This window comes from Glossina fuscipes, unplaced genomic scaffold, assembly GCF_014805625.2.
Source record: "Glossina fuscipes isolate IAEA_lab_2018 unplaced genomic scaffold, Yale_Gfus_2 107, whole genome shotgun sequence".
In the NCBI taxonomy this organism is placed as follows: domain Eukaryota; kingdom Metazoa; phylum Arthropoda; class Insecta; order Diptera; family Glossinidae; genus Glossina; species Glossina fuscipes.
Window position 1 is genome coordinate 330262 of NW_023998450.1, and position 17203 is coordinate 347464.

The window sequence follows — 17203 nt, forward strand, 5'->3', positions numbered from 1 at the left end:
GCTTTTACGTGCTCGGCACCCGACTGGATCGTTCTTGTTTCTTTCGGTATGAATGTTTTAGCAAAATACCCTTATGAAATGGATAACAACGCCGCGGAATAATTTTACGAAGGGGATCGTGTATATTTCTATAGTACCTTGGAGAGAATAGTCGCTTAATAGTCTCTTCACCTTGTTTGACTAAATATAAGAAATTAATTTGGCTTTGTTTTTGACGCACGTACGTTTGACAGCTATCGAATGTCTTATGTGTCAAGATATTACACTTGATTCGCTAATAAACAGTTCAGTAGATGCCCGCATGCGTGATTTAGTGCGTGGCGTTACGTACTAGCTGAACGTATTCGTAAGTCTTTTAATAACGCTCAAGAAAATTTCTAAGAAATTTTTTTTAAATATGTTTTTGAAAAATGTTAAAAATAAAAATAAACATTTCTTTCTCTCTCTATGCGATTGAAGGTCTGTCTGAGGATCCGACTTTGTTTTAGGGTTAAAAAAAACATTTGCGGATAAAATGGAAAATTTCCTTCATCGACGAGTCCAAATCCATCCGTTATAATATATTAATACATGTTATGAGAACAATGAATTTTCACTATTCGCTTAAGAGTCTTCATGTCGTTACGTTAATGAAAATTTGAAGAAAAATTTCTTTAATTTTTCGAATTAATTTTAATGAACTTATGAATCGTTACTTGCTACGTGTTTATTGACTAAACGTATGAAAATGAAAATTAGTTCAGCAGCCTTGAAAACCCGTACGTGATTTACATCAGTATCCATTATTACCGCTTCATTATCATTGTTGTTTATGATAATGTATTTAGTACATGTCGAGGAAATTCAATTAATTTATTTCAATTTAATTTGTTATCATTACAGCATCAAATTATACAACATAATCAACGAGCCGGTGTTATTGTTAGCAGCGGCGATCTTGCAATGCAAGGTGTTACACGACATCAGGCGGGCAATTACACTTGTACCGCCTCCAATGTCGAAGGCGACGGTGACAGTAATGTGGTTGAACTTAAAGTTATGTGTAAGTATGCAAAGTGTGAATAACAAAACAAACAAGCCTTTACCTTTGGCCGCAGCAGTAGCAGCTGCAGCAGCAGTAAAAAGTAATAGAAAATCACAGAAAAGAAAGATAGGTACCGTGTAATGTAAATAATTCTATGCGATAGAGAGTGCGAGACACTTTTTCAATTTCCGCTTGAAGAAAAAAGGAAACTTGTTTTTGTTCTCGCATTTTCCACACTTCTTTTAAATTGTCATGTCATCACTATATTGCTAATGTCAATGCATTGCCAAGCTTTCTGTGATATAAGCAAACAGGGCTACCAGCAAAAGAAATGAATGCAAGAAACCAAAAAAAAGTCGACTTGTTGTTTCTCATTACTACACATCTTTACAAAGGTATCTATTACGTATGTAAGAAAAGGAAGTGCTATTGTGTAGCGTTTTCTTTTGAATTTTTCAGCAAACAAACATAACAACAACAGCAAAAATAGCAATAATAGCAAGAACAACGACTTAGAGCACAGAATTCGTTGCTGATAACAATCATTCTCATGAAAAAGACATGGAAATAAACAGACACTTGTACAGCATGACAGCAGCAGCGTCGCACATTCTTGAACATGTTGAATGTTGTCACATGTTCACAAGATCTCAGTTGTTTGATGCGGCTGTAGCTGCGTTACGTCGGCAATAGCAACAATAATTGTTACCAAGCTGCTTATATATGTAGTTTGCTTGAGTTCCTCTTGTTACTTGGGTTCGAAAGTGTTAAGGACCGAACAATGTTATTTATATTTACATATGTACGATGCTGGTGGTTGTGTTGTCGCCGGTTAAGCTGTGTGACGTCCTTTAAATCTCGATATAAATTGTGCGGAATATTCTTGCGTGAATAATATATAAAGTGCTCCAACAACCCATTCCATTCCATTTAGCTTGTCTTTCGAAGAAAAAGACAAATACTTTTTCTTTCTTCCTACCTTATTATACGTATCAAAGTTTAAGCCTGCCTTGGCGGTTGTGACGTGGATATAAATATTGAATACAATACCAAGAACGCATTACTTACCAAATCCAGTATTTGCTTGATTTCTGCTGCCTTTTCTACTTCTGTATTTATGTAGATATTTGAAGGAATAGTTTCTTTACCGGAGAGTATGAGAAAACACTCGTAATGACTTTCTAGAACCGTTATTTACTCAATGAAGTGAAGCGGCTCTTTATGATTTCTTATATAACGTTCACGTTTCATGCTGATGACTACGATACGAAAGAAAACATTTCATTGGCAGTTTCTTATACAATAATACAACATGATATGGATATAATTGTATGTGATTGAGAGTTGTGACGAAACTGACTTGTAAGATTTCACTTTATATTGAATAAATGCATGAGATATTACATTATTATATTTTTTAAATAGAAAAATATTGGTCAGCCGTATTGATAATAACAATTTAAGTATATTACGCAATTGGTTACGCTTTAAGTTCACCTGAACAAAAAGAAGTGGTTTGCTAGCACTAATTTAATTTTTTTAGACCGCGATATCCTTTGCTCTTATGTTCAGTTCAAGTTTTGTGCCTTAAGTAAGATGAAAGTCTCCAATACAGATAAGTATTTATTTTTCAACAATTTCGTAAGAACGGCAAATTGTGAATTCAAATAAAGTATCCAACAATATTGGTGTAGTTCTCTTAATATTCTTGCATTCTTCAAATATACATATGTTACAATATTTTGTGTATGTTTTCGTGTCGTTTAAAGATAAATTAAAGACGTCGACAGCAGCACTCAGTGTTTTCTAGTCTTGTGATCTACTTACAAATGTCTGCTTTTTATCTTCCCTGCCGAAAATACTACGCCTACGCTTGCAATGACCTTTGCAATGTTTTTTCGGCCTTGGCCCATCTTTTGCACGATATTTGCTCGATTGGTTGATTGTTTTCAAATCGTATGTGCAGACTAAACACTCACCTCCCGTAATAAAGCGTTTCATGGCCTATTGGTATTTGGATGTCATTTCCTGCAAAATTTTAGCGCGACGGTCTTCTTCAAACTAATTGATTATTTTTGGTACCAATCGAGATTTAGCGCGTTCTAGGCTCAAAATATCTTTCAAAAAATTTTTGACTGACGCCAACAAGGTGTCTAATAGTTACTCGACGGTTTTTGAGCACCGGATAATTGAAATTGTATGACGTGACTTACGTCGCTAGAGGTTGATGGTCGTCAGGGTCGATCTTTATTTTCAATTTCCTTTTTGCCCTTCTTTGGACTGTTTACAACTAGTTGTAAACATTTCTTTCCGCACTAAGCGGGCTCATCAAATATTTTGCAAAATCCTAAATGTTTTTGCGCATGAAATTTCATTTTGCAAAAAAATTTAATGCAACTACGAAATTAATTGAAGACATAATAAATTTCATGTTTTTTATTTTTAAAAATTAGTAACTAAGGCGTAAAGATCTAATCTTAAAATTAGCAAGTTCAACAGCCATACGTATTCGTTGTCTGCTCTTACTGCCGTACTCGAGCTTGTGTGCCCGTGTGTTTGTGGGGACAGCTTAATGTAATCTTACGAAAACATTTATAAGCGTTAGAACACACACATGCCCACAGAAAAGTAAGTAGTACCACAAAGTTTCGACAAAGCAAGAAGGCAGGGCTTACTTAATCCCACGATGGCAGTTGTATCACGAGCAGGAATGTAGATATGCATGCGAACTTCACATATATGAGAGATTTAATTAAGTATAAGATCTTGTGCGCATATATAAAACTTGCGGTGTGAAATATCGATTGAGCAGTGGTGGGATACGGAAGCGGCCGACAGATATGCGCACGACGAAAGGACGGACTGTAAAACTAGCAAGCGGACATACATACACTTTTATGGGCAGATATATTACAGAAAACGGACAGTAAGTGGACATCGACCTGTAACAGACGTGTATACTTATAATAATCGACCTACTTCCACAGATTTCCTTTTGCTACGTTTTCGTTTATTTTTTCAGTTAGTTTCCTTTTTTCTGATACCAGTTGAGCTATGACAAACCACTGTTCTTCCGCCTACGCATAGGAGATTCGTTGTATCGATTAAATCTGAAAATTTGTTTGGCTGTCGAAAATGTTTAAGCGAAGAAATTGCTGCAAAAATTTTCGGAAAATCAAACTTTTCGTACTTAAAGAATGATTCAAATCGTTTACAATTTGGAAAAAACACACTTTTTTTTAATACGTCACCCAACAGATATCTCTAGAGAGTGACTGTGCTGAATCAAAGGCATTTCCGAAAGAAAATAAGCATGGTTTCGTCGAGATGATCGTTGACTAGCTACGAAGCTAGAAGCTATTCGAGAAGGTTTAACCAAAACAGTAAAGATCGGCCGCGAAGATTTTAACGTTTTGTATTCTGTAACAGAGTTATGCATATCAATGCCGTCATCTCGCAACAAGCAACGTATAACAAGTGCGAATCTTTTCTTGACACGCGCACCGAAGACGTGAAACTCTAACATAAAACCTTGGGTGCTGTTGGATCAGTTATATAACCCTGAAATAGCCTTCTAATGATAAAAATTGATAAAAAAAAAATAAGAAACATTTCTGCAACACTTTCTTTTCATTGATATGATTTGGTCTTGATTAAGGAACAGTTCGTTTTGTAGACTTCCGATTTATCGTGACATCATGCTTGCGGCTTAGCCTTCCAAGTTGTTCATTTCTCTTACGGGTTTATCAAAGCTCTGATATCCACCAACCAAGCCCTTACACATTACTCCTTATCCCGATTTTAAAAACTGGTTAAGCTTTCTGGAAACTAAAGAAAATAATTTTAAACAATTTAAAAGAAATTCAATTGCAAGCATTTTAAATAAAACTATAGTTAAGTTAAAACTCCAAGTTGCAACCCTTAAAAAGGTAACGTTTTCTAACCTTCTCAATTATCTACTTGATCTTTTACTATTTGATGAAAATTTTATTAAATTTTCTACCTTTGTCTTTCTTAATTTTTTTTGTATTAATTTAACCTTTTTTTATTATGGATCGTTTATTCAAATTTTCTTTTTTTATATTTGATTTCTTTTATGCAATCTGTATATCGTATGCTTAGCGCATTTGTTTAAAAGAAATCACAAAAACAAAGCAAGCAATACCGCCGCTATTTGCAAGTAAATTTAAGTTAGGCAAAAGTAAATCCAAAAGCAAAAAATGAATGCTTTTTAAGGTATATAAATATTAAAGATAATATTACTTAACGGGCACAATTAATATTTAATTATAAAACATAGTAATAATGTTGCTGTAGAAAATCATTAAAAAAGAACAAAACCAATATACCCCTTAAAACAACAATGTAAACTATAAAAGAAAGAGTTATCCAAATTTTATATAATAATCTTCCGCGAAACACGGGCAAGTTTTTCGATAAATCGATTTAACCCTTATTTATTAATTAATGACTGACACAAAAAACAATATCCCTAAAATATCGTGCTAAGCGCTACCTTTTAATTGAAATTCGCAAGACTTCTTAAGTCAAAAATAGATCTTCAAAAAAGTTTAGTTTTACTTAAGCATCATGTACCTATGCTGCATAACTTTGTGGAATAGTATTATTCCACTGTGTTTACTTTCATTCCAAAGAAAATGGCAAAAATTCTATTTTTAAACTGTTACAATTCTTTCCCCTTCGCAGTAAAAATATTTTAAAAAAGCTCAAGTAGACATTAATCGGACATATTGGTTTACGAATAAGCACGGCTAGGCAGGCAGTTACGCGATATGCTACCACCATTCCACTTTTTTTTTTGTTTCATTATTGCTTTTATTTTATTTATTTAGGACTAAAAAAATTAGGATCACTGCTTGCGAGTAAGACTGTTGGTTATATTTCGTAAAAAGTAGACTAAATGATTAGTTAGTTGCTGCCATTATTATTTATTTATTTGTTTATTTATTTATTTAACTACATATATAAACATTCACCAGCTGATACAAATGATATGTTAGAGTTAAATTCAACATCAAAGTATCATAACGGGTGTAGGTAATATATATGCTGCCCTAGAACTCAAAAAGTAAGCAAAGACAGCCCAATAGAAGGGGTTATACCGATTCACAATATTTTACAGCAAAATTATATATTAAGTAACCACATATCCGTAAAAATGCACTAGCATGATAGGATCCAGTAACGTATCAAACAAATAAATATTAGCATTACAAATCATACAAAGCACAAGCAAAGAGATTCTGCGAATTAAAAATCTCGAAGATGATAATAAAGGCAAACCCCAGCATCACGTGTCTATTTTCTAGTGTGGGAAGGTCAAAGATCATTACCTTCGGAGGGTACAAGCTCCAAATAAGAAGACTGGTCTAATCCCCGTAGCGCCAATGTGAAAAAGTTTCGTCGTACCGACTGAATTAGGTCAATATGACATCTGCAACATGGTATACAGACTACAGATGGGTATTTCGAAATTGGTCGAAAAAGAACAGTACATAACCATTTGGTAACGTAAGGGTCGTAGGATTCCTTTGACCATCTCTTAATAAACTCAAGAGATGGTTTAGCTTTACTGATGAATAATCCAATATGTAAATTGTTCGCAGCTATCAACAAAGTAATTAGACGGCGTAATCAAAGGATAGCTTACAGCATTTTTCCAAATTCAGTGACATGCCATAAGCCTGATACTTTTGAAAAATTTTTACTTCGTCTACAAACATCAAGCACTTCGCGTCCTTGACACACCTAAGAAGGTCGTTTGAGAATATCGAAAACGTACGTGGGCCAAAATCACATGACCATTCTGGAGCACCACAGATGAATTCTTAATCGCTCCTGAATACCACGAATTAGATAACGCTCTTTGCGTACGTTCCGACAGATAATTACGAATCTGGTCATCGCAATTTTAGAAGTAAAAAGTTAATTGTTTTATTTATATTAAGTTCTCCAAATACTTTTTAGATGTTTGTAGGGTCAGAGAAGCAGATTTCTTAAGGATCCATTGCCACCGTGCGATATCGGGCAATAATTACCTAATCCGGCTAAGAATGCGACTATAGTAGAGTATACATGAACTATAATAAATAAGTAGATATATTAATTAAATCCCAAACATGTAACTAAAGTCGCACACCCAAATATTTCTTAAAATCTATTCTTAAACCAATATCTAAAAGTTTTATTGTTAAGTGAACGAGGAAGAGGGACAAACTGTATGGTTAAGACGCAAAGGAGGCTAAAAGTGGATGCCCTACCACAAGGAAATTCCCAACAATGGAAATAATGACAAGACATGAATGACAACATTATTTTTTAACTTGCTCAAAATTAAACTATTCGACACTAATTAAAAATTACGGTTGTACTAAATTTCGAAGGAAGAATCTTGCCCATAAGCTACGGTGACTCAGCTATTTTCTACGTGGAAAAAACTTATGTCAGAAAAAATTTAGAGCAAAGAAAAGTCAAACTTCACTGAATTTCAAATTATATTTAAACTTGAAATTTCTAGCTTTTTTTGACGAAAGAAGCTTTAAAAGAGAAAAGTTCCAAAGATTATTTCGAAGAATAATTCGGACCTCAAATATATCGTTCTGCACACCTGTTTTTGCTTCCATAGGTAATAATTTGTGTACTGCTTGTAAATGTAATTCACTAACTATCTTAACCTTCTCTTCCATCGCCACTTTCACGTTCGTCGTCACATAAGTGCGGTTAAAAACTAAGCCATTATTGCTGTCGATGACGGTGATGACGACTATAGAGGTGCCGCTGATCGTCGCGTCCATGGTAGTGATAGTAAGCTTAAGTGTATAGTGTGCTCGTACTGTGGATGGTTACTGGTAATGATGATTGCGTTGATAAGAACGCTTTAAGCAAAATGTCATTGTTTGATGGTGCTAATGTTGTTGTCATTCATATTACTGCTGTTGTTCTCGCTAGTGCAGCTTTCATTGTCATTCTCGTTCGCAGCATCATCTTCATCGTCATTGTTAATGATGTCGTTGTTGTCTATATGGCATAAAAACTAGATTAAACTGCATGTTATATCTCTATAAACATTTGTCTATCCAAGTATGCCAAGCATTTTGCATTTAAGCAAAAGGTAGCTTCTGTTACTAACTAATCGTTAATGTATACATTACAGGTATGTAAGTGCGTATACGGATTTCGTGGTGCGTTATTAGATGTTGTTGTTTGATAATGCTGTAACTGTTGTTGACAGAAACTAAATAACGCATTATACATAAGCTTTCTCGCGGCCTGGGCAAGAAAAAGAATTAAACAAATTATTTCAATTTGAGTTTTTGGTGTCAAGGCTATAAACGGATGTTAGGATTTCTGAATAGCTCTACTGCTTACATTCGCTTAAAAGTGTTTTCTTTTCTTCTTGCTGGCAAGAATTGATATGTAACGAAGCAATCAATAATTTCTGGGACTGACATGTAAACATGGTTTCCCGCCCCGCAACAAGAAAAAAGCAACACTATTTTGGAACCTGTCAATTCTCAAATGGCCTCTCTTAACGTTTTCTATAATTTCGATCATTTTTTAACGAGTTTTAATGATTGTGGAGGGGAGCAATTGTTGTTACTTTCAAAAGAAAATTATATTCTGCGTGTTTATTGAACGTTGCTTTCCGACGGAAAAAGATAACATGCAAACTTAACATTGGAAAGTGTCATGGCAATTTTTGGTTGTCGAAAACGACTTGGCGCGAATAGCAAGATCATTCGAACAGCACGTTTCGAGGGTCTGAAGAAATCCTATTGAAAAAAGGCCACCGCAATGTGAGAAAACGAGTGGACGAATAAATATGAATTTTTCTTGTTTAGTTGCAGAAGTTATCGAACGATGTATTATGCATACATGTCAAGTTGGCCAAATTTTTTTGAAGTAAACATTTCTTTAGGAAAACTGAAGAGAGATGAATAAATGAACTGAATTTGCATCACCGTGTCCTCTTCTATGAGAAGTTGGCTACAAAATGTTTTTCTAAAACTATTTTTTTTTTTTTATGTTTACTTTAATTATTGGTTTTGTTGTTGCTTTATTCCCTTGACAAAGCAAAACAAACCAAAATATGCAAAAGTTTTATTTTCAGTAAAGTTTCAATTTTTTATTCTGGTTTGCTTCTACCCCTTCTATGTTGTTGTTGTTATTGTGCAACTTACAAAAATAAACAAATCTGGAAAATAACAAAAAAGTATAAAAACAGAGAAAAATTTAGCTACGTATTGTATTTAGATTGTTCTCTATAATACTGTTTTGTTTTAAAACAAAACAGAATAGAAAATAGACGCAATAACAACAGCAGCAACAACTACAGCAGATTCCCGCATCATTTTACAAGTGTGTGTGAAATTTGACTCTGCTTAAGTGCACTTAGCCCTCAACTCGTTTGGATTGCAGTCATAAAATGTCTACCACTGTAAAGCGTTTACTTTACTGTTCTGCTGTGTAGCAGCATTGCTAGGAAAGTACGAATATTTTCGGTTTCATTTCGTTTTTCAATTTTTTTGTTGTTGATCTTTCAAGCTTTTTTTTCATTTCTAATTTGTGGATAGAAAAGTTTAAACCCTTTTCTTCTTTGCACCCGTTAATGCATTCAATTTTGGGCCGTTTGTTGCTTGCTTTGTTGCTTTGTTTTTTTTTTTTTGTTTTTTTGCTTAGCTCAAACTGGCGATGTTGTTGTTCTTGTTTAGCAAAACCCTTTTATTTGATTTCGATTTATTGTAAGTTCGCATAAGTGAAAAGTTTTGTTCACTCACTTCCCTTGTCTGTCACAAAAATTGTGATTTCACTCCATCAACACATACACAGTATTCACCCTTAGATGTAGGTATATAGCTATACAAAGATATCTTAAAATCTTGAAATTTTAAAAAGTTTACTCTAGCACTGCTTCGGCAAATACGTATGTTTGTGTTCGTTAAAATTTAGTTTGTCTACTTAAGTGTTGTACTGCTGCTGTGTCGGTGTGCGCAATGGCCATAAACTTTTCCATTTAGTTTGAAGTCCGTTGACGTGGTGGTGGTAATAGTGTGAATAAGTTTTATACATATTTTATAGTTTACTTGATTTTAAGACTCCCTTGGATCACCTTTGGATACTAACTTTCTTTTTGTTGAAATGCAACTTGCAGTGTGAATTTTAATGTTTAATTCATTTTTTGTTTCTGTCAGATGCCTTAAAACGCCGTATTGAACTTTTTTTTTTCATAAAGATTTGATGCTCAGGCTTTGCGAATTGGTTGCAGTTGGATTGATTCAAACTTGTTTGTCAACATAACGTAATGAAACAAATTCCACCTCAACCCTTTTCATACTGTCCATGAGCTCGTTAACGTTATCTTATCCCCAACTATGACTCAAGACTCAGAAGCATCTTCCGAAGCTTTCATAATGCAATGAAGCTAACCAAAAATCCATCTTACGTTAGGTAAATGAACATTTTCGTGAAATTTTTCCAGCACAACGCGAACACATTTCCTTTATATATTAAATGAATTTTATGAAAACCACTATATGGCATTTGGATCGATAACGTGTTTTTTATGTTTTTGGCGCAATTCTCACACTACCACGCTACATGTTCTGGGACTTCTGGACAAATCGTTTCAATACCTTTTATTTGAAAGCAGCTCATCACGTCATGGGCACGGAATCAGCAGATATTAGATTAGACTTTTACCAATGGATTATGAATTTATAATAGCGTCGACATTATTTAAAAAGATGGAACAATTTATATACAGTAAATGATGTTCTTTTTAATACAACACCTTACGTCTTCGGTTCGACATCTCTCCTACGAACATCACAATTAAAAAAAAGTCACTTGCCTTGTTAAAACCTTTGCTTATAAACGCTATGAAGGCGGTCATGAATATTACTTTTCGCGCTGATGGATTTGTTCACCTAACACATCCCGGAAATATTTGCTTACTTTTTTGTTAAGTGTGAGCTTATCACCAGTTCACAATCTGAAGAAAGGACTATCCAAACTATCCTACACATTCATGCAACTTTACCTTCGTCATAAAAGTGGCGAGTGGCAAGAAGATTAAGAAAACTTCGCAGAAATGAAGCGGAAAAACTAATTAATGGAATAAAAACGTCGCGATGAATTTAGGCAATTATAACTTGCTTAGTGAAGGGCATATAAGCAGAATATTCGAGATTGAATCGAGAGAGTTGAGTCGTGATATTAAAGCGAATTAGAGCGTTGCAAATTTAAATATCTGAAAACAATTTGCATTTGGATTTCCTAAGAATTGTATATAAATCCTAGACTGTCCCACAAATCACAATACAATGGTACGAACTTGTTTAAAAAAAACAGCAACAAATTCACAAAAGACGGATTTACGTTAGAGTATATTTTACGTAAACGAAAACACACATGCGAAATAGCGGAAAGAACAAATATAAATTGAATTAAGTAAGTAAAAGAAACAAAAACAAAACAAGTAAGAAAATTATATTCGGTCGTGGCCAAATGTTTTATACCCATCACCGTTACATTAGAACAAAAAAAAAAGTGGAAGAGTTAAAAAAGGCCCACAGGTGGGTACTTTGAAAACTTCAGGCCACTTTCAGATTCTTTTGCAAGTTTTTAGACGATATTTTCACTTTTGATACACATAGCAAATTTAAATCTGTCCAGAAATTTGTACACTTTATGGTGTTTTTACAACTAATTTCTGTTTCAAAATTTACTTTGCTTCGCTTTAATATAGGATAGGCGTTGTCAATTTTTCCCATGGAATAAACGTTCAAATTTTTGCACATTTATCTGTTAGAGTTTATGAGTAGTGAGCAAAATACCAATTTTTTATTCCTTTTGAAACACAGGTGGTCTCAGTTTACGCGGTGTTGTGGGGATGTCCTTCGGCTAATTTGGCTCATTTTCAATAACAACCTGCCTGTTAGAACTTCCAATGTTCACAGCAGACATTACGCAGACGGACAAACGTACAGGTTTAAGTCGGTTTAGAATCAGATGCTGCTCAAGAATATGTATACTTTGTGATGTCTCTGATTTTTCTTTCGGGGCGTTGCAAATGCTCTGACAAATATATTCCTCATCCTCCGGTGATGGGTATAAAGATTGACAACCAATGTAAGAAGAAGAGGAAATGAAACAAATCAAAACGATGATACACTATTTGAGCACACATGCAAACATAAGAAATCGCTAGAAGCGGAGGGTTCTTTGTGGATAGCGTGAGTAAGCACAACCTATCGTAGGATCGAGCAAAGAATTATCGGTCAAAGTTTCTCAAAAAAATATTTTAAGTGAACTAAAGAGCCTGCAATCAATTCAACTCCTTTCCATTTAATATATTTTATATGTGGACACCCGGGTTCGCATAATGAATTGGGACTCCGTAGCAATAAGCTGACACTAATATCCCTTTCAACCCCGACCTCGCATCTGTGCCCACACTGCATTCAAAATAAATTTTCCTGCCAAGTAATATTTGTTTGTGTGTGGATGACTTATGATCTCACTGACAAAAGTCGAGGCAAACAGAACTGTCTTCGCGAACAGCTGCAAGATACGCTTGCCTTCACACAATATGAAAGGGAGGAGAGAAGTGTGGCTACGGGCGGACAATATTTTGAATATAAACAAAATGGTCCTATTCGTTTTTTCTTTTGCTAATAACTAACTATTCAGCGTCACCGAAAAATGTCTGCAAATTTATTTAAGCTCTTGAAATTTAATTGATCCAATTAATAAAAGCTAAATTGTAAGCAACGGTTAACTTACAAAAGCAATGATTTGAAAGTAATAATTACGTTAGTTAAGTGAAGGTTTTATAAGTTTTTAATTTTAGTGTTTTCAGATTAGGGAAAACGAAATTTTTTAAGCATTTCTTATAATTTTTTTTTTAGATAAACCTATTTGTCGTCCGGATCAAAAGAAAATTTATGGTGTAGCACGTAATGAAGCCGCTGAGATATCATGTGAAGTCGACGCTTTTCCGCCACCCGAAAATTTTAAATGGTCTTTTAATAATACGGCCGAAACGTTTGATATGCCGCAAAGCGGGTTTCGAGCCCATTCAGCACAAGGATCAACTCTAACGTACACTCCAGTCAAGGTAAGTAAAAGAAACGGAAAATATACTAATTTAATTATTTTCCATTTCAATCGAGAAGCAAATTATTGCGCATAATTAATTTAAAAGCCATTTAAAATAGTTTCTCAAAAGTTACTATTTTATTGAATGCAACCAATAAGTAAAAAGTAACGAAATTTTTCGAAAAACGAAGAAATAAAAAACAATAATGTACATCATCAGTACAACACATCATCATCATACCACTATAAAGTAAAAAAAAATCAGCTGAAAATTCATTTTTGTTAAAACAATGCTGTTGCGCTGTGCATAATAATAACAACAACAAAACTACAATAATAATGTCTGAAAAAGAAAAAAACTGCAAACATGTACTCCCAACAAGAACAAAAGCTAATGTCGTTGATACGTTTGTGAAGGCAGTAGTAGTGGTACAGGCAAGGGTAGCAGAGTTATATTAGTGGGGAGTAGTAGTAATAGAAGTAGCTATAATAATAACAACAGTGGATGGATGGAATGCCGTAGTTTAATGGAAAGTTGAAGTTCATAAAATTTTATGCTTGCAATTTTAGTAATTGTAACTAGAAATTGCACTTATACTGTACTACAGCTTGCCACTACATCTAGATACTAACGACACAATGCATTTGCATGTACACGTGGTGAAAAACTTGCCTGTGTATACACATTTACAAGCTGTATACTTGTACGCGTCCATACCTGTTACAAGTTTACTAAAGACAAAAAAATGCGAAAACAAAACTTAGTGGAAATAAGTGTAAAAGTAAAAAAGAATGTACACATTTATGCTTTCGAAATTGTCGAAACATTTATGTGCTTCAGAGGGCTTAGTCAAACATTGGCGAAAAAAAGGTTAATATTAGTTGGCAAGCAAACAATAGTAGCACCCAAACTAACAACAATTATCCAAGCATCCCAATATGCTAATGTTGTGCTTGTGTAGAAGTTGCTAAACATGCATATGTAATACAATATATAGTTTACAATACATATATTGTTACGTTAGATGTAACTAACAATTATATAAATACTACTACTGGATTAGTGTTGTTTTTGTTTCTAACTGCTATCATGTCTCTCTTTCATTCTCTTTTTTTCGGTACTACGGTCCGTAGTAAATTAAAGTAACGCTAAACGCACAAAACAACTGTCCAAGTCATTTTGTTTCGTGTTTGCGCAAGCGCACAGCGCACGATCTTGTGCTTATGTTTGCATAACCACACGCATATATACATATATGAGATGTTTACTTTGAAAATGTGAAATAATGTGGCACTTATGAATAAAACTCAATCTCTTCTTTCGATCCGATTACCTCTCTAATATTTAGCAGAAAGAAGTTTTAGTTATTAACGGCATTTTAAATATATTTATTTTGAAAATGGTGCAAGTCCGTCTTATTGGCTTGAAATTGACTTAGTAGACCGTTAATTTAGAAAAGACAAAACTTTATCCTAATCTAACAGCATCAATTGCATATTATATCCACATTTTTCATAATGATCTAGTCAACATACGCACTTTGGGATGAAACTGCAAGAGCTGGAGGATCCAAAAAGGCAGCATGTGATAAATCAATTCCATTTTACACCCCATTTGGGTACAGGTCAAAATAGAAACATAAGTTAATCTTAATGTGGATAAAAATTGTTCAATCCAGCGGAAATGAAACGAACTGAATTGATCGTAAATTTTTATTGCCAAGGTATTGATTCTTACCAAACGACAGCGATTTTGGAGAGGAAGAAATGGCAATCAGAATAGGCATTATTATAATAATTTTGAACCGATAGCCTGTGTTGCTAGTGCTCAATGTCTCTTTTTTTAGTCTAAGAATTCAATTCATTAGTCTAAAATTAAAATAATAATAATAATAATAATATAATAATTTTATCAGACAAGTAGGTGTTCACCTAAAATTGAATATCATTTTGTTTTGATTACTGAAAAGAGGCCAACCAACATAACTCAAATATTATTCCTTTGATTAATGACTGCAATAATTCATTATTAACGGAATATCAAATATGGTTAGTATGGCTCAGTTAGGTATAAAAACCCATTTTTCTTAGCGAGCACTATAAACACCCTCCGATAATAAACTTACCACAAAGCACATTAAAAATGCATCAACAAAAAATGGACTTACAGCACTTTCAAGGTAAAAGTCTCTTGTATGTATTGACACATATATGGATTTTTCTTTCTTTTTCTTCATGGCCGTTTTAATAATTTATACTTACGAACTATATCACACTTCTGCTCGAGAAATAGAGATAGAGGATGGTTACGACTTTTAGAGAACGTATGTTAGGGAGATATATGTATATACATACATCGCAAAAACCGTATATATTAACAGTTATGGGTAAACTGATATATAAGTAGGATCGTAAATTTTTGACACAAAGTACAACAGCAAGAAATGAAGATCTCGTAACACCTATACTAGAAATACATAACCTATCTCTCGTTGCAGTTTGCATCCATACCTGTGTGTGACTGCGTGCCATCGATGTCTTTGCAGATCCCGTCGACAACCGGTACAATGAAAGTAAAAAGTGGAAAAGCACCCCACTTATCAGCTGATCCCTTTATTAAACTAAACTAAACCTAAGAACAAATTCCTGTGGTCCCTAAACACATTTGTAGAACCTAAAAGCAACTGTACCAAAATTTCAAAAATATTGAAATACTTCATTGAATAGAAGATGATCTTTAGCGAAATTAAACAGCGCTGCAAAATTTGACAGAAATTTTTCTAAACGAGTAATGCCGATCAGTCGACAGACATGGTCCCCAATAAGTTAATGACGAGCGCTCTTTTCATATTTTCATCAAGAGTCTTGTGCAGTTGTATTCAAATCTCGTGATTGCATTCGTTCTAAAGCGAAACTAATTTTTTCGTTCGTTTCCTATTTTGTGTTCCTTTACTATTCCTTACTTCATTCTTTTTTCATTCTTTTTTTTAAGCTCAAGCTGACGTTGTTGCCGCTAACAAATGAAAATTCCATGTTTTACATAAGCTCATCATGTGTCAATTAAGAACTAACAATAAACTGCTTTGCTATTATTATTTGGCATCTTCGCTGGACTATTTTGTAAAATTTTCTTCCATTTCGCCAATCCTATGCAATAAAATAGAAATTATTAATTTTATTCTTATCAAAATTAGTAAGGAGCTATGTTATTGTTAGCATTAAACTATATGAGATGTTTAGATATTGTCATCATTAAATGCCAGGTACGTTTATTTTGTCCAACCGTTGCCAATGCCCAAAATTAGTCTTCATGTAAGTATGTACGTTCCCGAACAATGCTAAATTTTGAGTCCCCCTGTGCATGTTTTTTCTTCTGACTGTTTTTCTCTGCGCATTCGTGTCGTAAATATTTCTTCGTTCGCAAATAATTAATATTTCTTAATATTTCGCCTAGCAATTTGCAAAACGCTGGATGTTCTTCCAGGCAGATTGGCAGGAACTCTTCTGCTTTCCGGGATTTTTCTTTATTACTTATAAACTTTAAAAGATATACGATGAATAGTATCACATATATTCTGAAAAATCGAAACAATTAGCCACACCTGCACAGTAGAAAGGTTTTCTTTTAAATTTAGTTATTGCGTTTTTTCCTCATTTCCATGATTGAAGATGGTGAACAGGAAAGTTGAAGACGGACGCAGCCGAAAAAAAAATTTATAAGAAATAGAACCGAAACCGAATTGTTAGCACAGGGTAGTTGGTTTAGTTCTTTTAAACGAAGGGAAAACGAGTGTCGTAAAACCCAAAGCTCCTTCTTCATTAAAGTTCGTTCTTCGTCTTTTTTGTGCTTCGTTTTGCCGAAGTGTTTGTAAATTTTGTCTGTAATTTTCTGTCCGTTGCAATCATCTTATATTAAAACAGGTGTGAACAATTCGAGTTTTTGTAAACGCCACAATCTTTCACGTTTGTGCACATAAAAGTTACAGGAATAAAATCTATTTTCTTCCTCTTAATGTATCTTAATAAAAGCTCAATTTAAAAATAAATAAATCAATATTT

General features: G+C 33.9%; 1 protein-coding gene across 2 annotated transcripts in view; it reads left to right on the top strand.

The window, feature by feature from the left end:
- LOC119638681 (irregular chiasm C-roughest protein) overlaps positions 1–17203 on the top strand; it is a 292205-nt gene that overhangs the window by 235059 nt on the left and 39943 nt on the right. For both annotated transcript variants that reach the window (XM_038035622.1, XM_038035623.1), the window contains exons 12-13: positions 883–1042; positions 12955–13163. In XM_038035622.1, the coding sequence (XP_037891550.1) occupies positions 883–1042; positions 12955–13163 (369 nt within the window). The remainder of the gene's footprint in view (positions 1–882; positions 1043–12954; positions 13164–17203) is intronic.